The sequence below is a fragment of the Microchirus variegatus genome (assembly GCF_963457635.1).
Source record: "Microchirus variegatus genome assembly, chromosome: 5".
Lineage (NCBI taxonomy): Eukaryota > Metazoa > Chordata > Actinopteri > Pleuronectiformes > Soleidae > Microchirus > Microchirus variegatus.
The window spans coordinates 4348856-4361515 of record NC_139806.1 but is presented as its reverse complement, the minus strand read 5'-3'; the positions used below and the strand labels follow the sequence as shown (position 1 = coordinate 4361515).

At 41.4% G+C, this 12660-nt stretch overlaps 2 protein-coding genes across 2 annotated transcripts; both read right to left on the bottom strand.

Annotated features, from left to right (window-relative positions):
• Positions 1-570: 570 nt before the first annotated feature.
• atpsckmt (fATP synthase c subunit lysine N-methyltransferase) lies at positions 571-1963 on the bottom strand (the record flags this gene model as incomplete). Its single annotated transcript, XM_083889892.1, has 4 exons — positions 571-777; positions 883-933; positions 1187-1324; positions 1670-1963. 4 exons carry the CDS (start codon positions 1961-1963, stop codon positions 571-573), a joined length of 690 nt encoding a protein of 229 aa, XP_083746018.1.
• Positions 1964-3594: 1631 nt separating this feature from the next.
• Positions 3595-10811, bottom strand: LOC310927175 (neuropilin and tolloid-like protein 1; the record flags this gene model as incomplete). Its single annotated transcript, XM_083889461.1, has 10 exons — positions 3595-4129; positions 4322-4466; positions 4559-4672; positions 6162-6390; positions 6537-6664; positions 6924-6965; positions 9320-9568; positions 10380-10514; positions 10624-10689; positions 10784-10811. 10 exons carry the CDS (start codon positions 10809-10811, stop codon positions 3595-3597), a joined length of 1671 nt encoding a protein of 556 aa, XP_083745587.1.
• Between the last annotated feature and the right edge of the window lie 1849 nt (positions 10812-12660).

The following is a 12660-nucleotide window of genomic DNA, read 5'->3' as shown; positions in this document are numbered from 1 at the left end:
TGGATGAAAGGATTGGGATGAAAGGATTACGGCCACACATTTTTTTTTTCCGACAACATAATAAAAAAATATAAAGTCAATTAAACGATGATTAAAATAGGTAACATTTCTTTTAGTAATCGATCAATAGTGTCGTCTGTGCTCTCTGAGTGCTTTCTCTAGTTAATAAATACTAATGCTACCACACCCATGATGTGTGATAGCATTCAAAACAAATCTAGTTAACAGAGATGTAGAGATTTCATACAAAGTTAAAAACAAATGATCTTATGTGATATAATCAAGTTATACAATGCAACAATTTGGGCCAGCGCCACTTTATTACAACTAGGAATCGCCTCCATTTGGATTTAATCCACGATCTAGAGATGATCTGGTTCCTTTTCCTGGATTTCAAAGTAATTTGATGACGTTACACATCCGTTTTCATTTGTGACTGACACGAGCGGCCTGTGTGTGTTTAACTGCAACAATTAGCAGCCTTTAAGGTAGAATTAAAAACAATACGCTCCATTCTGCACAGATTTAAAAAACAGTTCACAAAAGAATTACAGCTCCCAGCGTCTACACTCATGTGTCCTCTTGTTCTGCTATCGTCTTTCCTGTCACCACTTGCTTCTGTTGTGATTTAAATGTCTCGGCGTCGTACACCCACACGGTGTCTATGCCCTCGCCAGCGATGCATTCAGGGACCCAGGTGGGGAAAGGGAAGCGACAGGCCACCACCTTGGCTGAACTCGGCAGCTCCCTCGTCAGCTTCAGCTCCAGCTGCTCCATCTGCAGAGACGCGGAACAGAAAAACAAACAAATACGTTTATCGTGTTGGTATAATGTTTTTGGACTCTTTTTGAACGTGCAGCACTTCCATGAACTCAAACTCACCATTTGAGGAACTCCAAAAATGACCACATTGGAGTATTGAGCAAAACTGACCTAACAAAGGAGACGAATAATCACAATTATATACTGCAGAAACACTACACAATATACAAGCTAATTGCTGTTAATTGACTTTGGTGAGTGGTTTAAAAATCTCCGATTCCCTTTTGTTTGTTAAATGGCTTTCCCCGCCCCCCTCTGAGAACAAACCTCCATGTCTCACGCCATTCTCCAAGTTCTTAAAATCAGAGTTGCGTATCATTTCCAGAATACTAAATATACTGCATACTAATCGGCTAACGCTGACCTTCCACAAGTCCGAGATGTGGAAGGAGGTGGAGCAGCGGACTCCCTCTCTACAGGCCTTGTAGCGAGAAAACCACACCAACCAGGGATTGAGCTCAAAGCCCGAGGCCTGAAAGCCACGTTTGGCTGCTGCGATCACCTGCAACAGACAAGAGGACAACAAATGCAGTTATTGAACAAACAATTATGGAAAGTATATGCAATGTGCAAAAAAGTAAATCCCCAATATAATAACGAACAGGAGCATAAAGACGAAAAATCTTATGTTATCTGGCCCTATTACACAAGACAACTTAATGCATACAAGACATAATAATAACATTGCAAATCAATATTAAATACGAAAAAATAAACGTTTGAATGACTGACATAGCATCATTTATCAAGTTTCTGAGAACAACAAATATAATAATTGGATAATGTCGATTTAATGGGTCTACCTCTAGTCTACTTTAAATCGATAATAAGATAAGAAAACACTTACTATCCTGCCGTCCCCACTGCCGATGTCCACCAGAGAACCTGTCCTGGCTCTCAGCACCGTCAGCACGTTCTCCACCTGAGCGGTGGTCGCCGGAACGAACGGGAGGCAGATTTGTCTCAGGGCGGGGACAACAAACGGTGTAGCAACTGCGTACAGGGCGACCAGCGAGCCTCCCACCACCCCGGTGACGATGAGACCCAGGCGGCTTCTGCTGTTGCTGCTCCCGGCGTCAGCAGCAGCGCCGTCACCGCGAGGCTCCGCGGCGGAGTCCGCAAAAAGCTCCTGCTGTGACATGACAACAAAATAATTCACATATTATTGAACTCAATGTTTAAGTAACTAACAAAAAACACGTAGCGACGAAAACACCGGTGTCCTAACATTGACAGTCGACCTGTGCAACGCTGTTTGAAGCCCGAGTGGATAACAACGAATAGCCTACGATGGTTCCGCTTTTCATCTACCTACTTGAAATCATAATGGATTTCAGACGTAGCATTGATAATCTCATTTTAAGTGACAATTTAGTCATTTATCCAGCAACATTTTATCTATTTTGAGGTTGTTTGGTCTCATAATTTACTTTTCAACTCATAATTCCCACTATTTATCTCTTTGTTTTGACTTTTTATCTCATAATTCTGACTTTTCAGCGCAAGTCCCACTATTTAACTTTTTGTTTGGACTTTCTATCTAATTATTATAAATTTTTAACTTAAAATAATTAAGGTTTTTTAATCTCATATGTAGTTTTTTTTTTTCTTCCTCTCCTTCTATGAGGCTTGCATTCATCGTGTTGCATTACTGCCACCTTCTGGCGTGAGAAAACTCCTACACCAGCACAAGTCATATAAATAAGCATGCTCAGGAATTAAGAGTCAATGAAAAAGGGAAACAATAATTAAATGAAATAGAAATGAAATGAAATAGATAAATGGTTAATAAATAGAGACGGACATTTAATGAACAAAACGCTGGACAATCCATGCACAAATAAACATAAACATAAATCACCCTCAAACACAACAAGAGGAAAATTAGTTTGATATAAGACTCCGTTTGGTTCCTTTTAAGCCTAATGGGGGAATAACATTAAACCTTTTGTTACTGCAACACATCATTTATAAACATTATTTTAAACAGCAACCAAACATGGAACATGGACGGGGAAGAAGACTGAAGTGTATGTACATGTTACTGCTATTTTTAATCCATTAATGTACAAATATTTCAGTTTCTTTAAACTCTTTGGCTAATTATGAGAGTTTATTTGACAAGCTACAGTTTATTGTAATAATCATTTAAATGGGAGTTTATGGGCAAATTAGCTACTTCAAAATCAGTGCATTAGCTCACATTTTTCCTGATGCATTAATCAGCTGTTTTTCAAGAGAACATGATGTAAATTTTGTAAATTATGTTCCCATTTCCATAAAAATAGACAAAAGAACAAACAAACAAACAAACAAAAACATGATGAGTAGATGCGGTGAGATTGACAGCGGGTAAAAGCTGCGGCAGGGAAGATCAAATCACGAATCTCAAAGCTTCACAGTGCAGAAAACCCTTGACATCAACTTCAAAGACTTTTCAAGGACTTTCCAGGACCAATTCTGTCAAATTCAAGGAGAGGATGTTGTTAAAATATGAGGGCAACCTGTAAGACCCGCTTCACCCATGCCTTCCACCTTTATTGATTTGCAGCACGCTCTGCATCTGCGATCGACCTTGGGATCTTGGTCAAAGTCGGTCTTGGTCTACGTACATCAAGCAATGCAGGACATGAAACAGTAGGTGGCGTGGTAACAAACATTGGAGACATTGACCTAAATATCAACTTCTTTCTTGCACAAAATTCAAGCACTTTCAATGAGCCTAAGAGCCTTGAGATGGATTGAGGGCAGTTTCCATGGACTTCATGTCCATTAAAAGTCATTGGAGAGTGTACGGTGGACGGTGTGATCCAGCCCTGGCATGCCATGGTGGTACTGATGGGGGTGCATGTGGTGCTGGCTGGTGGTGGGACCGTCCTCCATCATCAGATCATCCTCCTCCTCCTCCTCCTCCTCTGCTCGGTACCTCTCTGCCCCGTCCTGAGAATAGCTGTGCTTCATCACCAGGATGCTCCGCTGACCCGCCGCGGCGGCGTGGTGGGCGAGGCGCGGTGATGGCTGGCCCGCCATCGCCGACGGCGGCGGCACGAGAGCGTGAGGGAGGGCGCCGCCGTCGCTGGTCACCGCGGTGTCCCTCACGCTCAGGTTGCTGCGGCTGCCGTGCTGCGAGCCGCAGTGGTGGTCGCGGATGCATTTGCTGGACGAGCGGCGCAGCTTGTGGAACTTCTCAAAGTCCTCGGCCATGGCGGCGTCGGTCAGGTCGCCGGACGGGGCGCGACGCAGGGTGCAGAGCTCGTAGTGAGGCGGCTCGAATTCGGGGTGGAGGAGGGCGGAGTCGAAGTCATCTCTGAAGACAGAAAGCTGAATTAATACTTGACCTCCAAGCCATGTTGGATTTACCAACTATCGGACATCGGCTGATGACTATATTGTCTTTTCAGTTACGATTGCAGGTGATTGACATGTTGGCTATTGTCCCGTCTACTTCCTGTCACAAGCAAAAGAAGAAGATTTGGTAGTGGCCTTTGTAACATCTCACCTGCGGATGATGTATTTCTTGCGCGGCTGTTTGACCTGGATGACGACAGAGATGACGAGCAGGATGAGGACCAGACCGCAGGTCACTCCAATGATGGTGAGGTTGGTGTTGTCCAGCGTGTGCAGGATGCTGGCCTTCCTCTTCTCTGGTGAGGGGAGGACGGGAACGGGAACGCAGAGAATTAAAAAAAAGTGTGACAAATAGACAAATGTTGGCTGAAGGTGTGTCGCGGGTTACCTTTGCAGTGATTTTCATCCCAGGGGTAAACGCAGTTCTGGACGCCATTGCAGACCAGTGTGTGGTTGATGCACATGTTACTGTGGCAGAAGAAGGTGTCTCCTTCACATGGAGCTGGAAAACAAAAGCAAAGGACACTAGTCGTGTTTGGTTTCAGGTGTTGTTTGGAGGTTTCTACCCATAGATGAAGCTCATCTGTCAATGTCCAATTACATAAGAAGTTATTTGAGAAATCATAAACAACCATGGGTGCAAACGTACTTCGGGCCAATGTTAGCAATGCCCGATCCGTAAGAGCAGTGGTGTCAAAGTCAAATAACCTGGGGGCCAATGAGCGTCGAGTGTGGTCAATAGGGGCCCTGCCTAGGGACCAAAAAGTGGGGGGGAAAAAACAACTTGCGACAACTTTTTCGATGTGTCTGTCTCATTTACGTAGGGTTTCAATTTGCCAAAATTCAAAAAGGCCGACTTCCTGTTGAGTTAAGGCCAACTTCCTGTTGAGCGAAGGCCCATGGTCTTCCCGCCAACTTTCGGGGGAAATCCAGTGGAACTAATGGTCACAGCGTTTTGAATCCGTAAAAACTTTCGACAACTTTGCTAACATTGCTAACAATGTTATATTATATTCTGCCACCTTGCTTACAGCTGTGCCTCAGCTAAACACTGTGTTTAGAAGACGGTGAGGTCGTGGGCCATGTTTTCATTTCATTAGGGGGGCCACATATGGCCCATGGGCCGGCAGTTGGACACCTGTGCTCGAGATTGTGCGTTTCATCGTCAGCGGCGTAGGCTGTGCCGTTTTTATTTTATTTGTTGACTCCTTCAAATGGGCCACACGGTCGGCGTAGCGGTTCACGCTCTTGTCTTTGCAGCAAGAAGAACCAGGTTCGAGCCCTGGTTGGAACAAGGGCCTTTCTGCATGGAGTTTGCACGTTTTCTCGGGGGTTCTCCGGCTTCTTCCCACAGTCCAAAAACATGCAGATTTGGGGATTAGGTGAATTGGTCGCTCTACAATTGACCGTAGGTGTGAGAGTACGAGTGAGTGAATGGTTGTTTGTCTCTATATGTGGCCCTGCGATGGACTGGCGAAGTGGACCCGCCTATTGCCCCATGTCACTTGAGATAGGCACAGCAACCCTCCAGTGGAGGATAAAGTGGTAGATGATGGATGGATGGACTCCTTCAAATGCAGCCAATGTTTGCTTGAAGGACACATCAAGGTGGATCCTTCAAAGAATTATGGCATAACATCGGCTGAGAAGGATCCACCCAAAGTATCCTTCGTAGCTGACGATATCCAGATTTCTTTGAGCACCACTGGAAGAACTGATGACATACTCTGTGGGCTAGACCATCCCTATTCCGCAGTAGGACTTCAGTCTCTTTTGAAGGATGCAGTTGACGGAGGTGTTGACTGTGTTAGGATCTGGTCATAGCATCTTTTTCCTAATGACTTTGTAGTTCTCTTATGTCGTGGTTTGTGGAGTTAATCCGACTTTTGGTTCAATCATCTGGAATGCCCCCACACACTTGACTTCCATCTACAACTGGAACTCACCATTTGTGCAACCCCCCAAAAAACCACGAGAAGGCCTTCACTCACGCTCATGAAAGGTGGTGAAGAGGATCCTGAACTTGCTCTTCCTGCTGCCCTCGTCCGCCCACAGTCTCACCACGCCCACGGACGACACCAGCATGACGTCGTTGGCCACCGTGGAGCAGAACTTGTTCTTCAGGTGCTCGACCGAACTGCTGCCGTCGTAGATGGCGACAAAGTTGCGCTTGCACTCGTTGGAGTTGTGCATCTCGTACTCCAGAAAACGCATGTAGATCTGTGGGCGAAATTGGAATCACAATTTCATCTCAAATTTAATTTCCGGACTTAAAAAGCCTCACCACCCCTCTCAAATATGTCTCAACCAGAGGAGACCAATGAGGAAAAGTATATCAACAGCAGCTGTGTGACACATATCCATACCCTAGCTCTGGGTGGAGCCCTGATGTACCACCTGCAGTCCACAGCCTCGGTCTGCAGCACCTGACCCTCCCTGACGATCTGAGCCGACTCGATGAATCCCTCTGGACCGCTCAGCTCAAACTCACAAGCTGTGGAGACACGTTTTTTGGCGTGAAAACTTAAAACTACTTGAGTTTTGAGATCATAAACTTTCACTGACTGCACAGTTAAAAGGATCTTATCTGCTAAAATACATCGTGCTTCAAGTGATACACACTCAGGACTCATCTTCACGGAAACCCAAAATGACTCTAACTGCTGTAGAAACATGCCAGGCCTGTATGTGGCGCTGTTATGTTTGCACTAAACTCTTATATCGTGACAAAATAATAAAAGTTACAGACTCACGTGGCAGAGCGGGGAGCGCACCAAGGTCTTGGAAGTCGGGATCTGAAAGAAAAATATAGCGTTTATTCGTGATTTAGTCTGTGAGATTATTCTCATTCTTATTATCTACATCTTATTCTTATTCGTAGATAAGGTGGAGATAAAGCCAAAAATCTCTGACCTTCGATTCTTTCAAGTTAAGTATTCGTCACAAAAAGCACAAGTAAATAAATAAATAAACAACAACACAAACATTTAGATTTAGAGTTCTATTAAAGTCAGACAAAAACAAGGACCAAGTCTTATATAATATATAATCTGAGCCCACACACACACACGCACCCCCCCCCCCCCCACACACACACACACAGAAAGGGGAAAGATATTGTGGTCTAAACCTTTGTGCTGATGAATCTACTTGCTAGGTGGATTATAAATCCTGATTTGGCAGCTTAGTCCAGGACAGATTAGACCTCAACAACCTAGTGATCAAAATCAAGAAGATTTTCTTTTATTATTATTATTATTATTATTTTATTATTATATCTTACAAACACACACTTTACTATCTGGCAGAGGTAAATTCCTTTACATGTCATAAAAAACCAATACAGGAGCAGATTATGATGCTATTTACACATTGTACGGTCTTATATTATGTATATAGCAAACAGATAAGACGCTGAAATATCCGAAACTTGTTTTAATTCTTTCTAACCGTTAAGAAAACACAAGTCAGACCAAAGTACAACTTTTTATCACTCGTCTATTAAGTCACTAAATTACTTCAAATATCCTTGAGTTTGTCTTTGTGTACAAAAACAAAGTGCTGCGTAAACAAAACCTGCCTTGTGTGTGTGTGTGTGTGTGTGTGTGTGTAAAGGACTCGAGAGTGTCGTCTAACACTGAAAGAATCCTTTAAGGAATAATAATTTAAAAAACGACATAATGAGGCTCCATCGTGGTAAATAGAGACAGGAGTGAAGGAGTGAAGGAGTGAAGGATGAAGGAAGGACAGATGCAGTTTAATCTCTGACTGTCGTCAGTTGAAGGTGCCCTATGAAAATCTGCTGTTCATAAATAAACCCTCTGACTTGGAGTCTCTTAAGCTGCTGCGGCTCAGCGTTGACGAGCTGAATTCCCCTGAAAACAAGGTTTCATTAACTCCGTGTGTGTGTGTTCTTGTTTGTGTGGCTTTGTGAGGACCCAAAAAATGTATAAACCATAGGGAGTGAGGACATTCTGGCTGGTCCTCACAACTTTAACCCTTTAAGGCAGTGTTTCCCGACCCTGGTCCTCAGGGAACACCTGCCCTGCCGTGTTTTAGATGTTGCCCTGCTCCAAAAACACCTAATTTTAAGAAATTGTCAGCTGATCATCAGAGCGTTCAACTTTTGCCCCAAAAAAATGATATTTCAACTTTTGTCTTATGAAAAATTATTATTAATAATAATAATAATAATAATAATATATATACATATATATATATATATATATGTATATATATATACATATATATATATTTATATTTATATTTTATTTTTAAAAAAATTTAATGTTTCAACTGTTGTTAAAAAAAAAAATATTAATGTTTCACCTTTTGTCTTAAAAACATAAATAAATAAATATATTTTATTTAATTTTATTCAAAAATGTTATGTTTCAATTTTTTAAATCTAAAACATGGCATGGCCGCGTTCCCTGAGGACCAGGGTTGGGAGTCACTGCTTTAAGGTACAGACCAATAATTTTCTATTATTTTATTTTATATATATTTATATATATGAAAAATTATTTCTTTGCATTTTTTATTATTTTATTGTATATATATATAAATATATATATATATATATTTTTTTTTTAAATAGACCCTACAGTATTAGATAGATACAGGCCTCTACCAAACCGTTGAGACGTCTGTTCATAATAAACCTGGTTTGCATAATTCATAAAGTACAACATTCAGAACAAAGTCACATTAATGAAGTGTTAGTGAGTTCAGCTCGATGCATTTTTCAATGAGAAATAGTGACTTAAAGTGTGGTCGACCAAATGGTTGAGTCGTACCTTATTAAAGGGTTAAACTGAAACCTATAGGGAAAAAAACAGGGGGAAAAAACCCCTGTAAGAACGTTTGCAGCTAGAATAGTTGTTTACCACATTAACAATGTATAGAGTGTATTTATGATTCATTTAATGTTGTATTCATTGAAAAAAGGTGCTTTTCCTTCAAAAATAAGGACATTTCTAAGTGAGCCCAAACTTTTGAACGGCAGTGTAGGTAAGATACAGAGAAAGCGATGGCTAAAATGACCTCAAAACATGGGGTTTATACTATACTTTGAACAAAGAAATCCTGACAGTTTTCATGTTTTTTACCACAACCCTGAACTATCCCTTTAACTCCGCCCACTCACCTTGCGTGAAGTTGTACCGAGCAGAGAAGCCCGTGGCCTCCAGCTCGCCGTCGGCCACAAACTTGATGTACAGATACCTCCCGCTGGAGCGCACGTAGGCCGGACTTTCCTGTCCGCAGTAGCGGCCGATGATGGGCGAGAAGCCAAAGGGTCCGTCACGGACCTCGATGTGGTCAAACTTACACTCCCACGACGGCTCGATGGAAGAGTTCTCCTCGAAGAACAAGTCGATGCACTGGCGAGGAGAAGCTGGAGGGAAAAAAACCGGAGCGGTCAGCGGAGATGACGGAAACCCGGAGGAACAAAAGTTCGGATTGCGCTGTGTAGGAGTTTTTTTTAAATCCAGTAGATGGCAGTAACGCAACCTCATGGATTCAAGCTGCCATTAAACCCCCCTTAAGGACCTGGTATACTACTGCGTAGTACCTCACTTCGCCCATCGGATGGCGCCACAAGTCTGGACGTAGGGAATAGGACGCATTCCTACCAAAGAAGAAGAGAACGATGCTACGGCCTGCGCATTGCGCTTGGATGACACAATTTGAGTCACGCGTTGGGTCTGCACGCATTTAATACATTTATTTATTCAAATGGAGATTTTAATCTGCGACTTAATTTTCTCGTATATTTGCCACTTTTGGATTAAACGGCAAACGCTCGTTATCCGTTTTTTCCATTTTCCGTTTCAGCACAAAATCGGAAATTGGAAAAATGAGTCGTTATCCGTTTTTTCCATTTTTATTTTGTAAACGAATATTGAGAAAACAAGTTGTTTTTTTTTTTTTAACATTTCTGGTTTTATTTTGAAAAACGAATGATACACAGATTCTCCAAGTCTAACGTGTAGATTTTGCTTCACGCGTTGGGCCTGCACGCATTTAATACATTTATTTAGTAAAATGGAAATTTTAATGTCGGAATCTGCGACTTCATTTTCTTCAGTTATGTTACACTACACTATCTACGTAATATCTACGTCGTCTGATCCCCGAATTAGACGGAATTTCCGACTCGAGGACGTGTTCCAGGCAACAGGAAGCGGGACGTGTCGCGACGTTACCTTCTATAATGTAGACGCACTCTCTGTCAGGTGGGTATCTGTCAGGATAGTTGGGTGAAGTGAAGTAACCTCCGTCGGGCTCCTTCACCCATGTCCCACACTTGTCTGCTGGAGTCACACCGGAGTTGTTCTTCACTGAGAACCAGGAGAAGGAAAAAAAGTACAAGACACAAGAATTCTATCTTTAGAATTAGGTAAATTTATGACGTATTAATTAATACTACAGCGTGTGATGTGATGATACCTTGAGTTTTTGTTTTGCTCGCTGTGGCAGCAGACGGGTGAGGTGAGACCAGGCTGGCTGCTAAAACTGACAGAAAAAAAAATCATATTATTATTATTATAATAAAAATTCATATTATGTAAGATGATTAAATATATATTAAAAAAAATTGTGAACTTACCGATGAGCAGCAGAAGTTTGTGCAGCATTTCTGTCTCAGAATTTAAGACATTCAATTACTTTAATTAATTAAGAAATGTATTTCATTATTAATTAATAATTAAATAAAAGAATTAATTAATAAAGTCACATTCCAGGGAGAATCGTATGATGCTCCCTCAGACATTTCCATCCCACTCACTGAGAAATCAGAGCATTTAACATACTCTGCGCTCCATAATCCTCTGCGAGTACACGTGGGCGGGTCTAGAGGCGGTGCCAACGGGGGGCCAGCTGAAATCTGATTGGCCCCCTATCTGTCTATCATTTTTAAAGGTGCATTATGTAATAAATCTAAATCAACTGGCCATAAAATCCTCCTAATATGTCACAGAGACTCAGGAATAATGTTCATATAACAAACTGAACTCACCAACAACAACAGTACAGACAAAATATTTGCATTAAAAAAAATATTTTGCAGACTGCAAATCATGTTTATGTTTTGAAATCATGTTTTGGCATGTGGCGCCACCTACCGCCATCTACCAATCATTGCAGTCAGTTGAGTCTCAGCTGCCGAGCAACCACGGGTTGCCAGTTACGTCAGAAAACGAAACCTAAAAGACCTTGGTATTTTGAATTTGAATGTTGTAACTGTTTTTGGCCACATTCTTACATATGGCACCTTTAATTCTTACATGTTTATTATCTATTTAAAAAATATTAGGGCTGTCAAAAGATTAAAATTTTTAATCAGATTAATCACAGGGTAGCTGTGGATTAATCACGATTAATCACCATTCGTAAATATGCCAGAAAAATTCAAATTTTCTCTTTATCTTGTTGTAGGAACGGAGAGATAAATAAAGTATGTGAAAATATAAATGTAAAGAACAATAAAATACTGTAAATAAGTTTTTTTTTAAATTTATACAAACTTTGTAAAAAATTAACATTACATTGTAGAGAACCCACATTATAAGACAATATAAATATATAGAAAAAATAAAATACTGTAAATAACTTTAAATGGATCATCCTGATTTAACGCGTTAATTTTGACAGTCCTAAAAAATACGCTTTTATTTATTTATTTATTTATTTTTTAAACAAAAAACGTAACTTTTACCTTTTAGCCCCGCCCTCCAGTCACGTGCTCCTTGTTAAGCCAATGGGATTCCAGCGTCGGGAAGAACCGCGTTTCTCAGTTTTTAAATCATCAATCAACGTTAAAATGGAGACACAGTCGATACACCTGCGTGCGCGAGACCCCCGAACATTGACGTTATCATATTATTATGACGTATCAACACACACACGCACGCGCACGCGCACGCGCGCACACACACACACACACACACACACACACACACACACACACACACACACACACACACACACACACACACCTGTGCACGAGACTGCAGGTAAACACGTCAGGTGATCGTATTTGTTTACCCACGGAGAGCAGAGATCGCCTATGAGACAACTGTGAGATGATTACACCTGTTTCCCTGAACGAGAACTGAAGCCAGAAGCTAAACAGAGATCGTCTACAGCGTTTTGTTGGATCTGATGGTTCACTGTGAGTATATTTGAGACGTTAATTGTATGTTGTTGTTTTTTTTTTACTCAATTTCAAACACATTTTCAGTTCGTTTTGGTGTAAAATCATCACAGTCACAGTCACAATTTATATGTTGTAATGTGTGTTTTTTAGTGAAATATCACTCGGTCTAGACCGTTTTGATCGTCTTAATGTGACGTTTAATCGAGGAACATACTTGTGTGTGTGTGTGGTTTCACAAGCTAGCAGCCTCTCTCTGTATGCTAGCTGAAATCATGCTAATTTAAACATGGAAGAATATGTTTTTTTTGGCCAAGAGCAAACAATTA